The 18688-nt window shown below is 41.4% G+C and overlaps 1 protein-coding gene across 1 annotated transcript in view; it reads left to right on the top strand.

Annotated features, from left to right (window-relative positions):
- Nucleotides 1-14151, top strand: part of LOC125440610 (collagen alpha-6(VI) chain-like) — a 77413-nt gene extending 63262 nt beyond the window's left edge. The window contains exons 32-36 of the mRNA XM_048510474.1: nt 2927-3017; nt 4727-5398; nt 6096-6189; nt 8471-8685; nt 12407-14151. Of these exons, the coding sequence (XP_048366431.1) occupies nt 2927-3017; nt 4727-5398; nt 6096-6189; nt 8471-8685; nt 12407-12579 (1245 nt within the window). The 3' untranslated portion in view covers nt 12580-14151. The remainder of the gene's footprint in view (nt 1-2926; nt 3018-4726; nt 5399-6095; nt 6190-8470; nt 8686-12406) is intronic.
- The last annotated feature ends 4537 nt before the right edge of the window (nt 14152-18688 follow it).

Raw genomic sequence — 18688 nt, 5'->3', positions numbered from 1 at the left:
TATTTACTTTGCAACATACATGTTTGTTTACTCAGCTGTACATTTTTTTTAGTTTCTCCAACCACTCTTCATTACTTGGAGTCACACTGTTTTTCCAGTATCTAGCAAAAATCAGTGTTACAGAAGTAATGGGATTTAAAACAAATTCTTTGAGTGTATATACACTCAATATCAAATCAAGCCTGAACTCTCCCTAGAAGCTAAAATGAGGAAGCTGAAGGTAGCATACTTTGGTCACATAATGAGATTACAAGAGTCACAGGACAAGACAATAATGCTAGGAAAAGTTGAAGGCAGCGGGAAAGGTGGAAGACCCAACATGGGATGGATTGACTCAAGCAAGGAAGCCGCAACCCTCTGTCTGCAAAATCTGAACAACGCTGTTAACAGTAGGATGTTTGGGAGGTTATTAATTCATAGGGTTACTATTAGTCAGAAGCAACTTGGCAGCACTCTGGCAAATTCCGCACAGGCCATAAACAGCGCCTCCAGAATGGCAAAAAATGCCACCCTGGGTTGCAGTTCGCACAGCTGCCGCCTCCTGAGCAAGGCAGCACCGCGCTCCCCCACCCACCCCGAGCTGCTGGATTGGATTGATTCATACGACACAGATGTTAGGATTTTGCTTCAGTATGCTTGCTTTTCTGGTGTAAACACAACTGGCAAAGAGCAAAAACAGTGGCGTCCACCCAGTGCCGAGCGAACGGCACCGGGTGGAAGGCGCCATTTTTCGGCACACTACTTTAAAAAACTTACCTCATCTTCCCTGTGTAGTTCTGTGGGGATGAGGGGACACGTCTCCTGGCCCCTGACCCCCGAGGCATTGCCATGGCCATGGGGGCATGTCCCCTTGTCTCTGCAGAGCTATGCAGGGAAGAGGAGGTAAGTAAAAGAAAAAAGTGGCGTGCCTCTGTCTGGAGGCGCCTTTGAGTATTGTGGCAACTTCGGGGCTGCATACATGGAAGCGTGCAAACGGCTCCAGGGGAGTGGAGAGGAAGAAAAGGAGAGGGAACTGGGATTATTGTTCCTGCACGTTTCTTGCAGGTCCCCACTTGTTTATTTTAATTCATTGTAACATGCCTTCCAGAGAGTGAAAGCATATATCATCCATGTCCAGCAAAATTATGGCATTTAAACTGACTCCAATTTTATTCTGTTTTATTGCCAACTATTTAATCTCCCTTCCTTTTTTTAGCTGTACAAGTTGTAAACTTGAGAAAGATCAGCATGCAATAATTCAGATCAATATGAATTTAATTTGCAAAAAAACACAAACCTAACAACAGATGTTCAGTGAACTCTAAAGGGTGCACTTTAGCATGGAAATACAAGAAAGGATATGTGATATTTATCTTAAATATTCATATCCCACTTTCCATAACACGCAATGGTTTGAGATACTCATTGAAAAAATAGAACACCTACAAGTACACAAAAAACAGCAGCACAAAGAACAAAGCAGTTAAAGCAGAGCTAATTTTCTCCCCTGACCTTCAGAAGCTATTGCTAGTGGAGAGAAGAGCTGCCCAAAATTCCAAACCTTTTACCCAGATCTGTACAGTGGTGCCCTAAAGGCCTATATGCCTCTTGATAACAATTATTATCCTATATCAAATATTTTTATTTGTGGTTGGGTCTTTCTCTTCAACATTGTCAGCATGGACAACAGTATTTAATATGGGTTATGACCATGTACCCCAATAATAGATTTTTCTAATGTTCCTATTTATTGGAAGTTCAGGGAAATCCCTCTTATTCTTTAATACAGTGTTTCCCCAAAAATAAGACAGGGTCTTTTATTAATTTTTGCTCGAAAGATGCATTCGGGCTTATTTTCAGGGGATGTCTTATTTTTTCCCATGATTTTGCGCCCTTCCCCCCCCCCCCCCCCACACACACACGTGTGACCAGATCAGCTTCAACAGGGAATCTGTAACTAGGGCTTATTTTTGGAGTAGGGCTTATATTTCAAGCATCCTTCAAAAATCCTGAAAAATCATGGTAGAGTTTATTTTTGAGGTAGGTCTTATTTTCAGGGAAACAGGGTATTGAAGCTAGAGGTGGAAGAATTGTCTGTTCTTCCAATTTCTGTGACTGACAGTTTCAGGGCAAGTCCCTGTTTACAAGGTCAGTTACCTTGTGAGAAGAGAGCACTGGGTACTTCCAGTGCCTTTTATAATAAACAGTTTCTCTGCAAATGTACAAGATGAACTGATGAGAAGAAAACATGCACAAGTCATTATTAACCCCAAAGCTACATCTTTTTGCAGCAACCCCATGCTCTGAAATATTTTTTTTACTCGCCAGAAATTGCTTAGCAATTTTTTCCAATGATCTCCATAACCAAATTTAGACCCACCTATATATGGCAAAATTTTCTCAGCTGTCACTTGAACAGATAGGCCACAACGCAGATTTTATGGATTTGGAATAGTCAGAAGGTGGCAAAAGCACCAATCAGTTCCTATTGTCTACTATCAAATGTCAGATTGTGCTGATGTCTAAAAAAGAAAGGCCAGTTTGTGCAATCAAGAAACTTGTTTTATGGAAGCGTGTTTGCACACAGTAGAGCCAAAGTACAGTTCTCTATGCCCTTAATTTTACTATTGAAATCAAATGGCTAGACTATGCTGTTGATGCAGGATGAGAAATAACAATAGAGAAAATACAGCCAAACAGGCATGCATGGTAAAATTGATTCAAGTTGAAGAACTGGAAAAGCCTGTTAATATTATACATTCAGAGATTCAAGGTTATTCAGCATAATGTGGAAGGGCAATTCAAAATACATCTGTAATGTTTTGGTCCTGAAATGCAACATAAACAGTTGCTTATGCACAGGGTTGTGTTCGATGACACATGAAAAATTGAACATGTTTCACATTTTAGTCCCTTTTGTGTCTAATCCAAACTTGCATTCAATTAGGTAGATGACACTGGTCGATTTCAGTTACTCATTTTGGATTCTGAGGAGGATGAGAATTTGGACACCATCTCAAATTGTGCACTTTGCTTTGGTAAACAAACTTCTTTTATTACTAATGTTAAAGCATGCCAATCTATCATTTATCCATCTATAAGTTGATGTCTCATAAAGAAAGGATGATTTTTGTTAATTTCCAATATGGGGGATCCCCCCCCCCCCCAAATTCATCTGGTAGGCAGATGGCTTTATGGCATCTAGGATTTATCATTGAAGAGTCCTGCTGAGGAGTGCCTCTAAAATATGCCCATGCCTTTATCCAGGGCGCATCTAGGTCTTTTCCACACCGGGCACCGGAAGTCTTCTGTTTAAGCTGCCAGGAGCTCAGTGTGAACTGATGCATGACCACTAGCAGAGGGCTTTCGTTTTTTAATGGATGAAAAATGAAATGATCTCCATTAATTTCATTAATTTCCACAACTGGAACTAAGGGGGGAGGAAATCCTTCAATGAATTAGGTGTTAATAGAAAAGTCTCATTTCCTTCATTTATTTTTAAATCCTTTTTCATTAGCAATGCAAAGTAATTGTGGGCTAAGGGTGAAACCCCCCCCCCAACCCCAGACCTTACTGGCATTTTAGGGAATTTCACCTGAAACAAAATTGCAGCAATTTGAAGAAATCCAAAGAGCTGATCCCTGAACCATGCCAGTTTTTTTGGGCATAATTAGGGGGCTGCTTCAGCTTGCTTTCAATGGAACAGAGCCCCCTTTTTTCCTCCCTTATTTTCCTGTTTGTCCATCATGGCCTGGGACTCAGAGGCTAGGAAGCCCACTACCTCTGGGCTCCACAGGGGGCTTGGAGGCAGCAGGTAACAGAGCTGGACACTGGCCTTTGCCACAGCCAGTGTGCAACTCTGCTCAGCCTGTCCACTGTCTCTGGGTTCCACATGGGGCTCAGAGGCAGTTCTGTGCCCAGAAACTGCAGTCAAGGTAAGTTCAGTGGTGGGGGAGGGGAGGAGGGGAATGGAGAGGGGAAATTGGGTATCTGGATATTCCCGATGAGGAGGTTCAGGAATTTCAAGGTTTATAAAAAAATCAGGTCCATTAGACCCAAATCCAAATTTTTCCTGTTTTTTTTCATATCCTTAATGTAGGCAGTTAATACATTCACAGGGACAATGGTTAGAGTTCTCAGAAATGTCATGAGAAAGGAGAAAGTACTGATGACACACTGGGAAGCTATGAGATGTCTTCATTCTCTTTCCGACTTAACTGTTCCTTTCTGAATGCCCATCATCTCCACCCTTTTAAGAACCTATGAAGATCCTTGTAAGATTTCCCACTCAAGTGTTCCACAACTTCTTTGGACTTGCCTACAATTCCCTGGAGTCTCTGAAAGCCATGTTTATGAGGGAGATTATTTCTGTCTAAGCTGTAAACAAAATACATCAGCCGTTCTGCAGAACTTTATTGTACATCCCAAACGATATAACTTTTCATAGAATGATGTTTAATTCATAAAACATCAATGTATTACAATCCATGTAAATGTGAGTTCTGATCCAGGTAATTATGAAGTTTGTTGGAAACATTAATGTGCTGTCCATTAACCTGGACATTTTTTTCAAAACATACATATTTATTATAAAATAGAGTGTGTGCGTGAGAGAGAGAGACAGAACATTTTCAAAATAATTGGGTGGAAATATTTGTATAGATGAGCAATGCTTAAATAAATAATATGTAAATTAATCCCTTTAGTCATTACTTGGAGTTAATTATGCATAATTCTTTCCCCCCAGATAAGTGCCAACCAGACCCAGAATGTGAGGTGGCTGTTCCCTCTCCCATTCTCATAGATATGGACATAAGTTACATTATAGACAGCTCTCGTAGTGTTGGAAGTGATGAGTTTGAGACAATGAAGGAATTTGTGAGCAACATGGTGGATTACTTTGTTATTACTCCCAACCCACTACTACCGAATGGAGGTGCTAGGGTTGCTTTGGTTCAACAGGCTTCACGAAACTTCACGTTCAATGCAGAAACAAGCCCAGTATATGAAGAGTTTGATTTGACCCAATACAGTAATGAAGACCTCATGAAAAGGCACATTCTCAACTCTGTTCGTCAACAAGAAGGTCCATCAGCTATTGGGCATGCCATAGAGTGGACAATTAATAATGTGTTTTTGGAAGCCCCCAGTCCAAGAAAACACAGGGTCATATTTACAGTACTTGGAAGCAAGACAAGTTCCCAGGACAGAGAGAAACTTGGGAAAATGGCACTAGAAGCCAAATGCCAAGGGTTCACAATGTTCACATTTGCACTTGGAAGTGGAATTGATGATGCAGAGGTGACGGAACTCTCCAGTGTCCCGGTAGAGCAGCATCTCTTGCAATTGGGCCGGGTTGGTCAACTTGAACTGCCATATGCTCTGCAATTTAGCCGGACCTTCTTAAATCTTTTAAAACGTGAGTACAATGTAATTTTGTTTACTTTATCTTGTGGAACTAATTGTTCAAGGTTGTTTTTCCTATGTAAAGGATTAATTATATATCTTTCAATGTGTCTACTTTTCTATTAATTAAACCCTAGACTGTCATATGCATGTAAGTACACTAATTTATTATAAAATTTGGTTTTTCTTGGTGCAGATTTCAATCTTTTTTTCCTCAGAAAGCACCTAACGTTTGCTTTAAGTGTTTTTACATATCCTCATTACGGGCCACCATTACAGCTTCTACTTTTTTGCTAATTGCTCGCTTTTGGTTTCAGTTGCATGAATTTTGATTTAACACACAGCAAAAGGAAGAGGAGGTTTACTTGGGTTGAGGTTGTTTACTGCAGCCATTGCAAAATAGTTTTACCAGGGATAGCTTCAGTGGAACAAATAATCCTAACCACATTCACTAGGAGTAAATTACTCACACTGATTTTAGTGGAAATTAGAAGTAAATGTGTGATTATGTTTGCAAATTAAATATATTTACTTGAAAGTAAGTCCTGATGGTTTCAAGTGGGATTTATCTCTAAATATGCTCAGTGCTTATACTTTTATTGTGGTATATGAAATTGTTAAACACAAGCAATTAGTTGATACGTCTTGGTAATCAATTTTTCAAAATATTTTGGTGTTTTGCTTTCCATCCCCTTTTTTAATTCTTGCAGGACAAATGAACCCTTATCCACCTCTTTACCTCCAGGAAGAATGCGAAAGCCTGGATCGAGGTGATACCCAGCAGCTAATAGCTAAAACAGATAGGTAAAGAGAGTTGTTTCTTCTCCTTGAACTAAATAATAAACCTGTCCATTTTAGCAGATGTAGAACAATGGCTATGTTGGGCAGTAGTTTGAATCAGTGACTCTAGAGTGGGACCCCTAACCTTGTTTAGCATGTGAAAACATTTTAAAAATTTTTTGTGATGGGGTGGTGGGACTCACCCCAAAATGACTGTCACAGAGGCATAGCCAATTACGAAATATTAGGAGATTCCAAGACAATTGTGGTGCTGTTGTTGATGGATGGAGGCAGCTGCTTCTGCAAATGGGCACTCTCTGCAGACACAAAGGTGATGTCTTCTGGACTCTTCTGAAGCACTCCTGAACCAGGGAGTTGGATCAGCTCTTTGTTGTGAGTGTTCTACTTCCAAATAAAGGGGAGGATTTGCTCTCTAAGTTTCCCTTGCAGGTCAAGCACACACATATATTATTGGACTCATTTTTATTATGGATCACTTCTTGGTGTATACCAGGGTTCTGAATTTGAGTAGTGCTTTGTTATGGGAATGCGGAGATTCCCAGAAATAAAAGGTGGAAGATAGAATCAGAATTCAATTTTAATTTGAAAAAACACCAAATAGGAAAGCAGGAGACACTCAGAAAATTGCACGTGCACGCATACACACGCACACATCTAATCTTAACATTGAAGTACTTAACTCCTAAATGATACAGTCATAAAAAGGGAACCACAACAGGACACACAAAACCAATACATGTCTGTCCTGAAGAGGGTGGAAGGTCTAGTGGGAAACAGAAGGAGGACACAGATCAGCACTTTGTGTAGAGTAATAACAAGCAGAGATAGAATGAAAAAGAAAGAAACTAAACAATGAAGCTGGCTCTATGTCCCCCGGGGTCTTGTGCAGAGTCACAGGGCCAATAAGTCTGGGGAAAATGCTGCAAAGCATCAGGGGAATTGGAGGGCATATTTATATCGAGAACATGCTAAAACCAGGTGGTCTTGATGTTCACAGACCAGGATTGATTTAGAGCCAAAATGTGTTAATTTTATTGGCAAATTTGGATTTTAACTCCTGGGGGGAAATTATGCAAAGGCACCCCAAGGTCGGTGGCATATAGTAAGAGAGAGTCACATGGCTTTGTGCCCCCATGAGATAGTGAATACAGCTCTGCTTCCTGTGGGATCAGGGTGTCAAGGGAAAGCCTAGTTATCTACAAAGCACGTGAAGCCATAAAATAAAGATCAAGGAAAGAATGCCCCAGATGGCAGTGGTAACATATAGTCGGCTGGTTGCATTTATCTTTTATCAGCATTGATTTGTTGCATGGAGCAGTTACAGTGAGGCTGGAATGCATCTTAATCACCTAGATACAATCCCCCTGACACATCCTTCCCTACCTCACATGGGTAGGGGATAGGAAGACAATTGTAAGCTGCTTTGAGACTCTTTAAAGGTAGAGAAAAAGCAAGGTATAAAAACGAACTCTTCTTCACACTGGAAGTGTCTTCAGGCTGTGTGGAATTTTACTGGAAATCCATCTTAGTTTTGTGTGTGTTAAATGTCATCTGACTTATGGGAACCCTATGAATCAGTGTCCTCCAAAATTTCATATTGTTAATATCCTTGCTCAGGGCTTGCCAACTGAGGGCCAGTCCATCTCCTGTTGGGCCTTTCTCTTTGCCTACTGCTTTCAACTTAGGGAAAGTTGTCTTTCCAAATGACTCTTGTCTTTTCTTAATAGGACCAAAGTACAACATCCTCAATTTAGTCATTTTAACATCTAGAAAGAATTCTGGCTTAATTTGGTCTAGAGCCCATTGATTTGTGTTTTTGGCCGTTCATGATATCTGTAAAACTCTCCTCCAACACCACATTTTAAAGAAATCTATATTTTTCCTGCCATCTTTCTTCATTGTCCAACTTTCCATCCGTACAAAGGGATTCTATGACATGAATTAACTTGGTTGTCAGTAACATATCCATATCCTTATTCTTTTCTAGCTTCTTCATGGCTACTCTTCCCAATCTTATTTCTCGGTTGCAGTCTCCCTTTTGGTAGATGATAGAGCCATGGAATAGAAAGAGTTCAATATTTTCAGTTTCCTCATTCATTGACTTGAAGTTCTCGGTGGGGAGGGGACAGATTTCCCATCCCACTGAAGACCCTTTGGATTTACTAGAAAAGAGATTGGCATATGCCATGGCCCCCCGTTAGAAATCACTTGTCCAGAACAGCATTATCCATCTATTTTGTAATGAAACTATTGCTCCATCCCTATTTCCTTTTCCTCTTTTTAGAGTTCACTTCCCTCAATTGGATTCCAGTGACATTTGGCAAATAACAGAGCTACCTAATCAAAATATGCAACAAAATGTTATGGAAACTACCACAGAACCTATTGGGTACACAGAAGAGGCTGAAATTGTTTATGATTATGGACATAATGATTATTTCACAGACAGCAACGTTCATGCCATCAACGGAACATGGAACAAACAGCAGTTTGAGCAAGGTATGTGTGTGGCGGTTGTATCCATATTACTCAGTCAATTCATGCCAGAATCTTTGGGTTGGATTGCAGAATCTTTGGGTTGGATTGCAGAATCTTTGGGTTGGATTGCAGAATCTTTGGGTTGGATTGGGTTAGACTAGCTCCTTGCCAGCATTTCCTAGGATCACCACATTTATATCATAGAGAAAACACAGTTTAGGTTTCTTTTATAAACCTTTTCCATGATATTTCTAAGAGGTAGTTAACATTCATCAAAACAATGATATTTTATACATGGTGGGGTGCTCCCCCCCCCCTTCTGTCATTGGGTCCATATTTCCATACACTCCCTGAAAAAGGAAGAGGGAATGGATAGAATGAATTGTACATTCATTTTCAGAGATGTAAATGTATATGTTCTGGACCATACACAACATCATAAAAATGGCAGCAGAAGGTAGTCATGTTGGCCTGTGGTAGAACAATTCGATTTGAGATCTTAGATATCAACAAGATTTGGGAGGGTATAAGCTTTCAAGAGTCAAGGCTTCCTTCAAGAAGGAACAGAGATTTTAGCTTTTATATCCTTGTCAGAAAGTGTGGCTGAAGTATTGTAAAGAAGGGGACCTCAGAATGTAAAGGTACAATGCATAATGTATCAGCTCCATTGAAGCAAAAGGGAAATGCTTAGAGCAGTGGTGGTGAACCTGTGGCACGGGTGCCAGAGGTGGCACTCAGAGCCCTCTCTGTGGGCACGTGCAAACAGAGTTCATCAAGTGGGGGGAAATCGCTCCCCACCCACACACACATCTAGGCTGGCCTGGGCCGCTGGGCTTGATTGTTAGCATTAAATAGGTCTTAGGTTTTGGGGAAGCAGTGTAGGTAATCCTGTTAAGCGCTGTTAAACCTCACTGATTTTCATGCGAAGAACTAAAGCACCATCCTTTACCTGGTAGTAAGCTTGGTTGCTGGCAATGGGGCTTGCTTCTGAGTAAACCCTCCTAGGGTCGTGATTCACCCATTGGAAGAGTTGCATGGTTGCGTCAATGTAAAGCCACCGACTACCACCAAGCTTACTCCTGAGTAACGCATGCCTCGGAGCCAACCGTTTTTTAAAAAATAGACTAAAACCTCAATATTCAGGTTAAATTGCCGTGTTGGCACTTTGCGATAAATCAGCGGGTTTTGGATTGCAGTTTGGGCACTCGGTCTCGAAAAAGGTTCGCCATCACTGGCTTAGAGGTAGAAAATTAGCATATGTAGATAAGAATCTTATCCTATCATAGGAATTTTATTCTGTAGTCCTCAAATGTTTACATTGGAAAAACTGAAAAAGGGCCTTGGAAAAAAAATGTGAGGGTGGGGAGAGAGGGGTCCTGATTTTTTTCCAGTTTTTCCCTGGACCTTCATATCTCTAGCTGTAAGTAGTTAATATATCTCATATATGACTTAAATTTTTCCTCTAGTAATTAGTCTAATTCTTTCAGAAAAAACTGGGCAGTTTATCATACGTGTCCAGCTACAAGCAGATATTTCTGTCAACTTTAGTCAAATACCTTGTCTGCATGTTCCTTCCTGGGAGATAAGTCTGCAAGTCATTTGAGAAGAATTGGCCATTCTGTGACAGAAATAAACACTGCAGCCAACTACTCATTTAAAGCAAAATTCTTGTGAATTATGATTCATTGGGGAACAGTTGGCTAAAGAGCCAGTTGTTCTACTTAAGCAATTTCCATATTGGACCAAAACCTACTTTCTTTTAAAATTCTTTGCAAATCTTTTCTGGCAGTCAATTTTTAAAATGAAAAAAATTGATAGTTTTACATGGATTTAGAACGAGTTTAAGGGTTGACAAGCCTCATAATGATGACAAAAAAATAAGGGTGACTTTCAGTCCAAGGGATTTGAATTCCAAACAGCAATCACAGAGCTAGGTATAGAAACAGAAAACAATATAACGCTTGTTAGCATTTCCACAGGAGATGAACAGGTACATGGTTTCCTTTAGGGTTGAAAGGGTATAGTGGGAACATAGCAATAGGAACAGTAGTCCCTAATCTGAGTTAAATAGAGTTGTAATCCTGGAAATTTTTATTTTTTGTCTGCCTGGAGAGGAAACAGGTGAACTAAGCCAATCCAATTTCATCTATCACTAGTTCATATGTTTAAGGCTGAGTTGAGGTCTTTTCCCTTTCTCCATACAAGCACACAACTATCCAGTCATCACAGTCATCACCACAAGGCACTAAAAAAATTCCTTGTGTTTTCCCTAGAACCAGATTGAATTTCTGTTCACAAATGGAAGTAATGGATGTTGCTGGAAGGAATATTGATCATGAATCTAGTGCATATATACTACAGTTTCAAGCTCCTATTTATATTTATTGAGCTAAACTGGGCTGCCAGAACAAGGGCTGGGCATAGGATAACTTTACTTACTCAATCACGCTGTGCCATTCTCTTCTCTTCTGTTGAAGGAGAGCCCCCTCCCACTGCAAGATTCTGGAGTCAGCCCCAGTGATGCTGGAAGGCAATGCTGCACATGTCTGGAGTCCTACTTAACTTGGGATTCTATGTAGGATTGTCAACTCCAGGGACTCAGCAAGGATGTCATGGAGTCCAATGACCAGAACTGTGATTCCATCCAGGCTGATTGATCTTTGTAGTTTTTACATAGGTTGTAATTCCAAAAGGACTACACTGCCACCATGAAACATGGGTATGCAGTGCAGCTATGCATGGAATGTCAGCATAGCTGCACAAGGCCTGCCCAGGCTATGAATCTCTAGAGGTTGTAGGAGCTGAAGGGCCAGTTTAAATAAAATCTGGACACATGCAACATTGCACAGCTATGGTTTTCTTGCCAGACAATGTCACATTTACAGTAGCCCTTATTTACATGTTGGTGAAAAGTCCTTTAATAGTGCTATCATTACAGACAGCATGAGGTCTTTTTCTGAACAGGAAAAAAATATGAAAACAAGTGCAACTCATTCACGCTGCTTCCTATTCCAGTGCCTCGTAGAATATACAAAAGCTACTTAAGAAGTCATCACTTATTCTTCAAATAACAATGGCTTTATTACGGTTTTAGAATGAATACCTTGAGTCCATAAATAGATATAACAAGGAGTGGAGAACAGTCTTAAGCAAGTCTATTTAGCAGGGCTTGCTCCCAGGCAAATGCTAGCCTTGTGCAATGTAAGCCATGACAAATGCAAGGGGGAGCCTCATACTGTGGTTTGCCCAATGCTAAACAATGTTTTTGATTGGTAGTCCAAGGAAGAATTAAAATCCAGAGGTTTATTGGGTTCCTGCTTGGCTGCGATCCATGGCTGGTGGGTTATGTTTGGTCTCACTGGGTCACAAGAAGAACTGAATGAGTTAGGGAGATTCTTGGAGCTTTGGGTATAGGGCCTGGGGAGGAACCTCAGCAGCTTTTAATGCCACACAGTCTATTCTCCAAAGTAGCCATTTTCTTCAGGGGAACTGATTTATATAGTTCACAGGTGAGTTATAATTCAGGCCCCATCTAAGTTGTATAGGTCTAGAAAATTCTGACAGTCAGCTTTTATAATCTCCTGCACTTCCTATATCCTAACTGCAGCAAAAGAGAATATGTCTAAATTATTAACTATGTATATGCCCTGTTTCATTATTTTTGAAAACAAATTTTTAAACAGTATGTGTTCACAGGGATTTTCTTTGTTAAGTATGGATCCATTTTATTTTATTTTTCTAGATGCTTGCTTTGTGGATGTGGACAGTGGCGAATGTGAAGATTATCGTCTGATGTGGTATTATCACAGAGAACGAGACATGTGCTTCCAGTTCTGGTATGGTGGCTGTGGAGGGAACAGAAACAGATTTGAAACTCAGGAAGAATGTGAAATGTTATGCAGGAAGTCAGCCTAGGGCGGAGATTGTCAGTCATAAACAGGTATGGACTCTCCCGTGGGGAAAGAGTAAAGTGAGCCAAAATATTGATTTCCAAATTCAGCTAAAGCAGATTTACCCCCTGGTGTAACTGTGTGGAAATTGAACCTTTTATCTTTTTTAGTTTTTTAAACAACCAAGTATCTTGTGGCATCTTAAAGACTAACAGGCTTATTGAAGCCTAGCTTGTTCTTTCTTTTGGAAGTTATGGAACTCTTCTTTTGTTTTTGCTACCATACCTTTGGGTTTGATTTTTTTCTAAGTATCTTAGTAGCAGACGAGGTTAAAGTCACTTGAACTGAGGAAAACTGAAGTTCTCTGGTTGCTGATGAATATTCTTTATCCGGGATATGACAGCTAATAAAACTAACACTAAAGTGTACATTCTGCACTGGGGAGAAAATCAATAATTCAGTACAATTTGTACTTCTGCGCTGGGGGCCACTGGTGCAACTGATCAAAATTGCTTTGCTTTTCACAAAATCAAGAAATGATAGTACCTCGTAAATATTTAATGCAATTGTTTCTTCAGAATCTCAGCATTTAAAAAAACATATCTGAATAAGATCAGTTTTCCTGACATGATATGGTAGGGATATTTTCTAGTTTAACAAAAATCCCATTTCAGATAAGTTATATGGGTTTCTATCAGTCTTAGAAGAGCAATATTATTTATTTATTGTATAATTTCTTGTATATCTTCTAGGGAGTAAAAAGCAGAATGCAAAGAGTTTGCCTTGTAATAAATTAGATGGAGAGATGAAAGCTTGCCCAAGATCCTCTTAGTGACTCTCTTGGCCAGCTGACAATCTGAGAAAGTGGGCTTTTGACCCTAAAGCTCATGTCACTCTCCCATAGTCCTTTATACTAAAATAGCATACCGTCAGGGAAACACTGAGTTGAATTTGGTCAGCTTTTACACTTAGTGTCGCTTAATCCCCACATTACCCCTCCTATCCCAAATGGATTTTGTTCATGCAGCTCCCATGTGTGCCAGAAGTCCTTTTGCTGGTCAAAGGGGATCTTCTCTTTCACTACAGGCAAAGTCGGTTGGATTCAGCCCATCTCCTTTTTCTAGTGTATACCAAAATCAAAAGCATTTCATATTGCATAAGCCAGTGTTCTACTGCCTTGTATGAATCTGTCCCTTGATCCAAACTGCAGGTGTTGGTTTCCATATTTGGAGTCCTACATGCATATAGACTGGCCCTGTTATTTTTGTATGAGTTGAGTAATGTACCAGGTATACAATGGGAGAGCTCCCCATGGAGCATTCCTCAGGATCCTGAGGTCATAGTGTGGATGTGTACCACAGCCTTGCAGAGCTTTGGTATACTTCCCCTTCCTACTATATGTATCTCTCTACTAAGAGAAAACTGAGATCTGTGTAGCTGTGAAAATCACTTTGGAAATTTAATTGCATTAGAAATTTATGCCAGGGGAGTTCTATTTCCAGTTCTTGTTCCCCAGACTCCACGGAAATCTCAGTTCATAAGTTTGAATTTTGCATGTCAGTTCTTTTTATTCTGACAATATTTTGTCATTTGCTTTGATACAAGATCTTATGTTCCTTACATGCATTTTTGTTCATTGATGAATGCATTGAATTTTGATGTTTTAAAGATGAATAAAAACTTTGTCCTTGCATATGCACTGGTTGCTTTTATTTGCTTGTAATATTTTATTTATTTGCTTTAAAAATGTATAGACTGATTTTCCAGATGTTTTTTGAAAAAAATTATGTTATGTCATTTTGTATGATTACTGGAGATAGTATGGTGTGAAACGGTTAAAATATCAGTAAGATGTAAAATATTGCTGGGAAACATGGTGCCTGTTGATGTAAACATGCTAACAATGAAAACTTCCTGGACACGGGTAAATAGGCAGGATATTTTCTGAAATATCAATCTTTAATCTACCAAGGCAACCTTTTTTTGGCAATAAGTGACAAGTTTAATGTTAATTAAAAAGCAGCTGATTAAGTGAATAAACGTTATTCAATTGATCAACACCCTGCCTTTAATTATGGATGGACTGAAACAGTAACCTTGCACAATGTAGGGAGCACACAGTCATCTCGGAGTGGACTTTCCTTATCTGTCCTTGCTGTTCTATAAGCCACCCAGAAGATAAGGAGCACCACCCTGGGAAATACCATGACTTCCTGAACTGTAGTGTGGTTAATATCACAGCACTAGAAGATCGGGAGAATCATGCAATTTTCCAGTGAAGTGGGTGAGTCTCATTATCTTCCTGCAATGTACTATGAGTTGCAACACAGAGAAACATTCTTTTCCCAGTACTGAATTGCACAGCCTTGCTATGCAATGTGGCAAGATAGAGGAGTCAATTGACTGCCGATAAGCAGCCATGTTTTTCTGTGGTTGCATAGTTTTTTGCATACCTCACAGAAGAACTGTATATGACCTAGAGGGAAGAAATCAGAAGTCATTTTGTGCCCCACAGTACTCCATGCTGTTCCTGAGAATACTTCACTCTATTCCCACTTTCGATGCATAACAATAGCAGAACAAATGAAAACTGGAATACCTCCTGTACCAATGTTAATTTGAAAAACTCTTCATTATTCCTGCAGCTTGATCTAGGGCAACCTTTACCACCCAAAGAGCCATTTGGACCCGTTTTCCATGGCCCAAAGATCTACTGAACCGGAGAGGCGGATCCACACGGAGCCGCCTCCGGTTCAGCCCCTCCACTCACCTTTCCTTTCAGCACTAGGAGGTGGAGGCGCCGCGTAGGGAAACCCCCTCTGCCTGACGTGGGGCAGAGGGGGGATGGTGGTCGCAGCCTACCCAGTGCCACCGCCTCTCGCGCTGTGGGAAGCATCGGCGCTGGGTAGGGAAACCTCCTCTGCCTGATGAAGTAGGCAGCCGCCTGCTCTGTGGGGCAGTGGGTGGATGGCAGCTGCGGGAATGGCAGAGGGGGGATGGCAGCTGCTCTGGAGGGACACACCCACGCTACCATCCGATCTCCAGGGGTTGGAGGGCAGCATGGGCGTGTCTCTCCAGCCCTCCAGAGCAGCGCTGTAAGGAGAGGTGAGTGGAGGGGACGCGAAAAGTGTTGCCCTCACGCATGGAGCCGCCTCCGGTTTGGCCACTAAACTTTCAGCGCTGCTCTGTAGGGCTGGAGGGACATGCCCACTCTACCATCCGACCTCCAGGCCATGTGGAGCCGCAGTATAAGGCTAAAAGAGCCGCATGTGAATCCGGAGCTGCGGGTTGCCGACCCCTAGAAGCTGCAGGCATGAATCATTCACAAGAGTGCAGCCACCACTGATGAACAACTGAAACATTCTGGGAGAATGTATTAGGAGAAACCAGCTGGGGACCCATGGGAAATGAAGAGAGGGAAGAACAATTTGGAAATCAAACTACACCCTGTAAAAGTTTCCCCTTCAGGATTCTTCAAGCTTTCAGGAGCTTGAACAGGCAACCTCTCTCAATGTCTGCTCCTCCAGAGGTATATTCAGTTTTCTTCAGACCATTTTTAAATTAATTTTGGTTTATCTATCTAAGTTATTTGAACTCAGACCATTTATGCACCTGTGGTCTCCTTCGCATTGAATGTACATTCACTTCAGGTTTGATTCTCAGTCACACACACACATTTTCCTCTCTTAAGGACACACTGCATTCTCAGATTAGAGAATCCTGTGGTTTACGAAACCTGTTAAAGTGTAACTTTCTCTCTTCATTCTCAGGAAAAGTGAAGATCACTGCCCATTAAAGTTGCTTCAGGTTTCCCTGCTCCTCCTTACCTTCCCCACCCACACAACAGCAGTTTCTTCCACTCTTTAGGCCACTATTTCCAAACAATCAGAAGGACTTTCTTTTTTCCCCTCGATTTTAATGCCAAAGGTCAACAAGGCCAATGACCCACCTCTTGGCTGCCTGATGAGGCAGGTCGTGAGAGCATCGATCCACCTCTCTAACCCTGTCTGAGAGCACCATGTGGTGGCTGGCCAGATTTTTCTTTCCTGCCTCCCCTCTCCCAACTGCAAATGGCAGTGTTGGTAAGTCATATCTCTGTTTTTTTTCTTATCAAGTGCAAAACATTTTTATTAACACAAGACCATATCAATCTCCAGGATTCCAAATATTTACCCCATATTTTAAACCAGCTTTTAACAAACAATAAAGTTGGTTGTTCATTTTTTAGCATTAAAGTATAAAACCCTGTACAGCTTCCTTTGATAACATTGTGAAAAATTAACAACTCATTATCTATTTTAATTCTAATACTGTATTTTCTGATTGAAGTGAGTATAACTTTGGGAGGCCTGTTTGTCTCCATTAGTCTATCTCCCCAAAGGATGACATTGTCGCTTAGAAGAGATCTTCCAGCCTTATTTATTTACTTTGCTTACAGCCCATCTTTTCTACTGAACCTCTTCCAACTTTAATTCAACTATCTTTCCCACTAACCTTCCTCCTCCTATTTCAACCATCGTTTCCATTGCGCTTCTGCTGATCTTATTCCAAACTTACTGGTGTTTATTTCCTTCATTTATAGCCCATCTTTCCCACTAAACATCGAGGCAGATGACAAAATACAGAAAACAGTTTAGACAGCATAAAACCATGGTGGCGAACCTATGGCACTCCAGATGTTCATGAACTACAATTCCCATCAGGGGCTGATGGGAATTGTAGTCCATGAACATCTGGAGTGCCATAGGTTCGCCACCACTGGCATAAAACATCCAATAAACAATTCAATAATACCAGGGCTATAGAATTCGAAAACAATGCGAACAAAGAAAGAAGGCATGACATACCAATAATGCAGAAAGAAGAATTCGAAAGGCAGACGATAATGCAATAAAAAGAAGGTGATGCATACAATAAATATTGCAATACACTGCAATTCTTTTCCCGTACAAAATAGCCTTCTGAACTTTCCATTATACTACAATTATTTATAAAAAATTCACTCCTGGACATTTTCATTTTGCACACTCTGCAAAATAACGAAAGGGTAGGGGCCTTCTGGATCTCCACAGACAGGCCTGTTTGCAGGGTGGCACCTCAGAAAGTTTTTTTTTCAGATGAGTGAAGATCATGCAATAGAGAATATTAGGAGGGGCAATCTGCAGGTTTGTTGGTCCAATGCTATGAAGGTCTTTGTAGGTGATGTGGCTTTGGATGGACTTGGTCAGCAGATCAAGGACTGGCTTAAGACTTAGTTTGTGATTGGGGCACGCCCCTTGTGCCAACCTCAGGTTGGGGCCTTCAGCCATCCTTCTTTCCCTTCATGGGTCTGCCTGTTCTACCACCAGGTCTCACTCAGTTGCACAGAAGGTCTGGGCTTCATGCCTGCTTTGCCCCTAGGGCTGTCCTCACAGGCTGTTGCTGAAGCCAAGTCAGGCCTGGCTCCTAATCCCTCTCTCACCTCTTCTCTCGCTCCCTCCCTCTCTGTTCTGTTCACACTTGTTCCTTCTTGACTCTCTAGCCCCCTCTCTCCCTTTTTCTTCCTCTCTATCTTCTCTCACCTCTGACTTCTCTTCCTTCCTCCTTTTATCATCCTCATGCATTCCCCTCCACCTGGCCAAAGCCTGTTGTTAGATTCCTGTTGGCTCTCGGGCTGACAGTTGGGTCCTACCAATACGTAGTTTGGCCCCTTTTAAGGGCTGATAATTGGGGTGTCACCCAGTCCCACAGCGGCATCAAGCCGCGTGCCAGCCAGGGACCTGCAAAGGCCCATCCAGGCTCTCCCTTGGGGTCTCTTTCTCCTGCCTTCCCACCAAGCCTTGCCCCTCCACCCTTGTCCTACTGCTTGGGTGGCCGGCAGTATCTTTTGCGTGGCAGGCAGCAGCCTTAGTTCCCATGGCCTCTCTGTCTCATCCCTTGCTGCCGCCTCCATGGAGCTCCCCCCGGTCAGCTGTTGAGCAGTGAATCCAAGGTGGGGGTGAAGGTCTGAGATGGCAGCAGGAGCCACTTCCGGACAGGCAGCAGGAGCCACTTCCAGATAATATTTTGTTACTTTAAATTATATTTTTGTACTGTTGTAAGCCACTTGGGATATAACTATACCTGAAATACATTGGGTTGGATCCTAAGTAGGA

This window comes from Sphaerodactylus townsendi, linkage group LG11 (assembly GCF_021028975.2).
Source record: "Sphaerodactylus townsendi isolate TG3544 linkage group LG11, MPM_Stown_v2.3, whole genome shotgun sequence".
NCBI classification, from domain to species: domain Eukaryota; kingdom Metazoa; phylum Chordata; class Lepidosauria; order Squamata; family Sphaerodactylidae; genus Sphaerodactylus; species Sphaerodactylus townsendi.
Note: the sequence above shows the minus strand (reverse complement) of the source record. Positions and strands in the feature narration are given on the sequence as shown.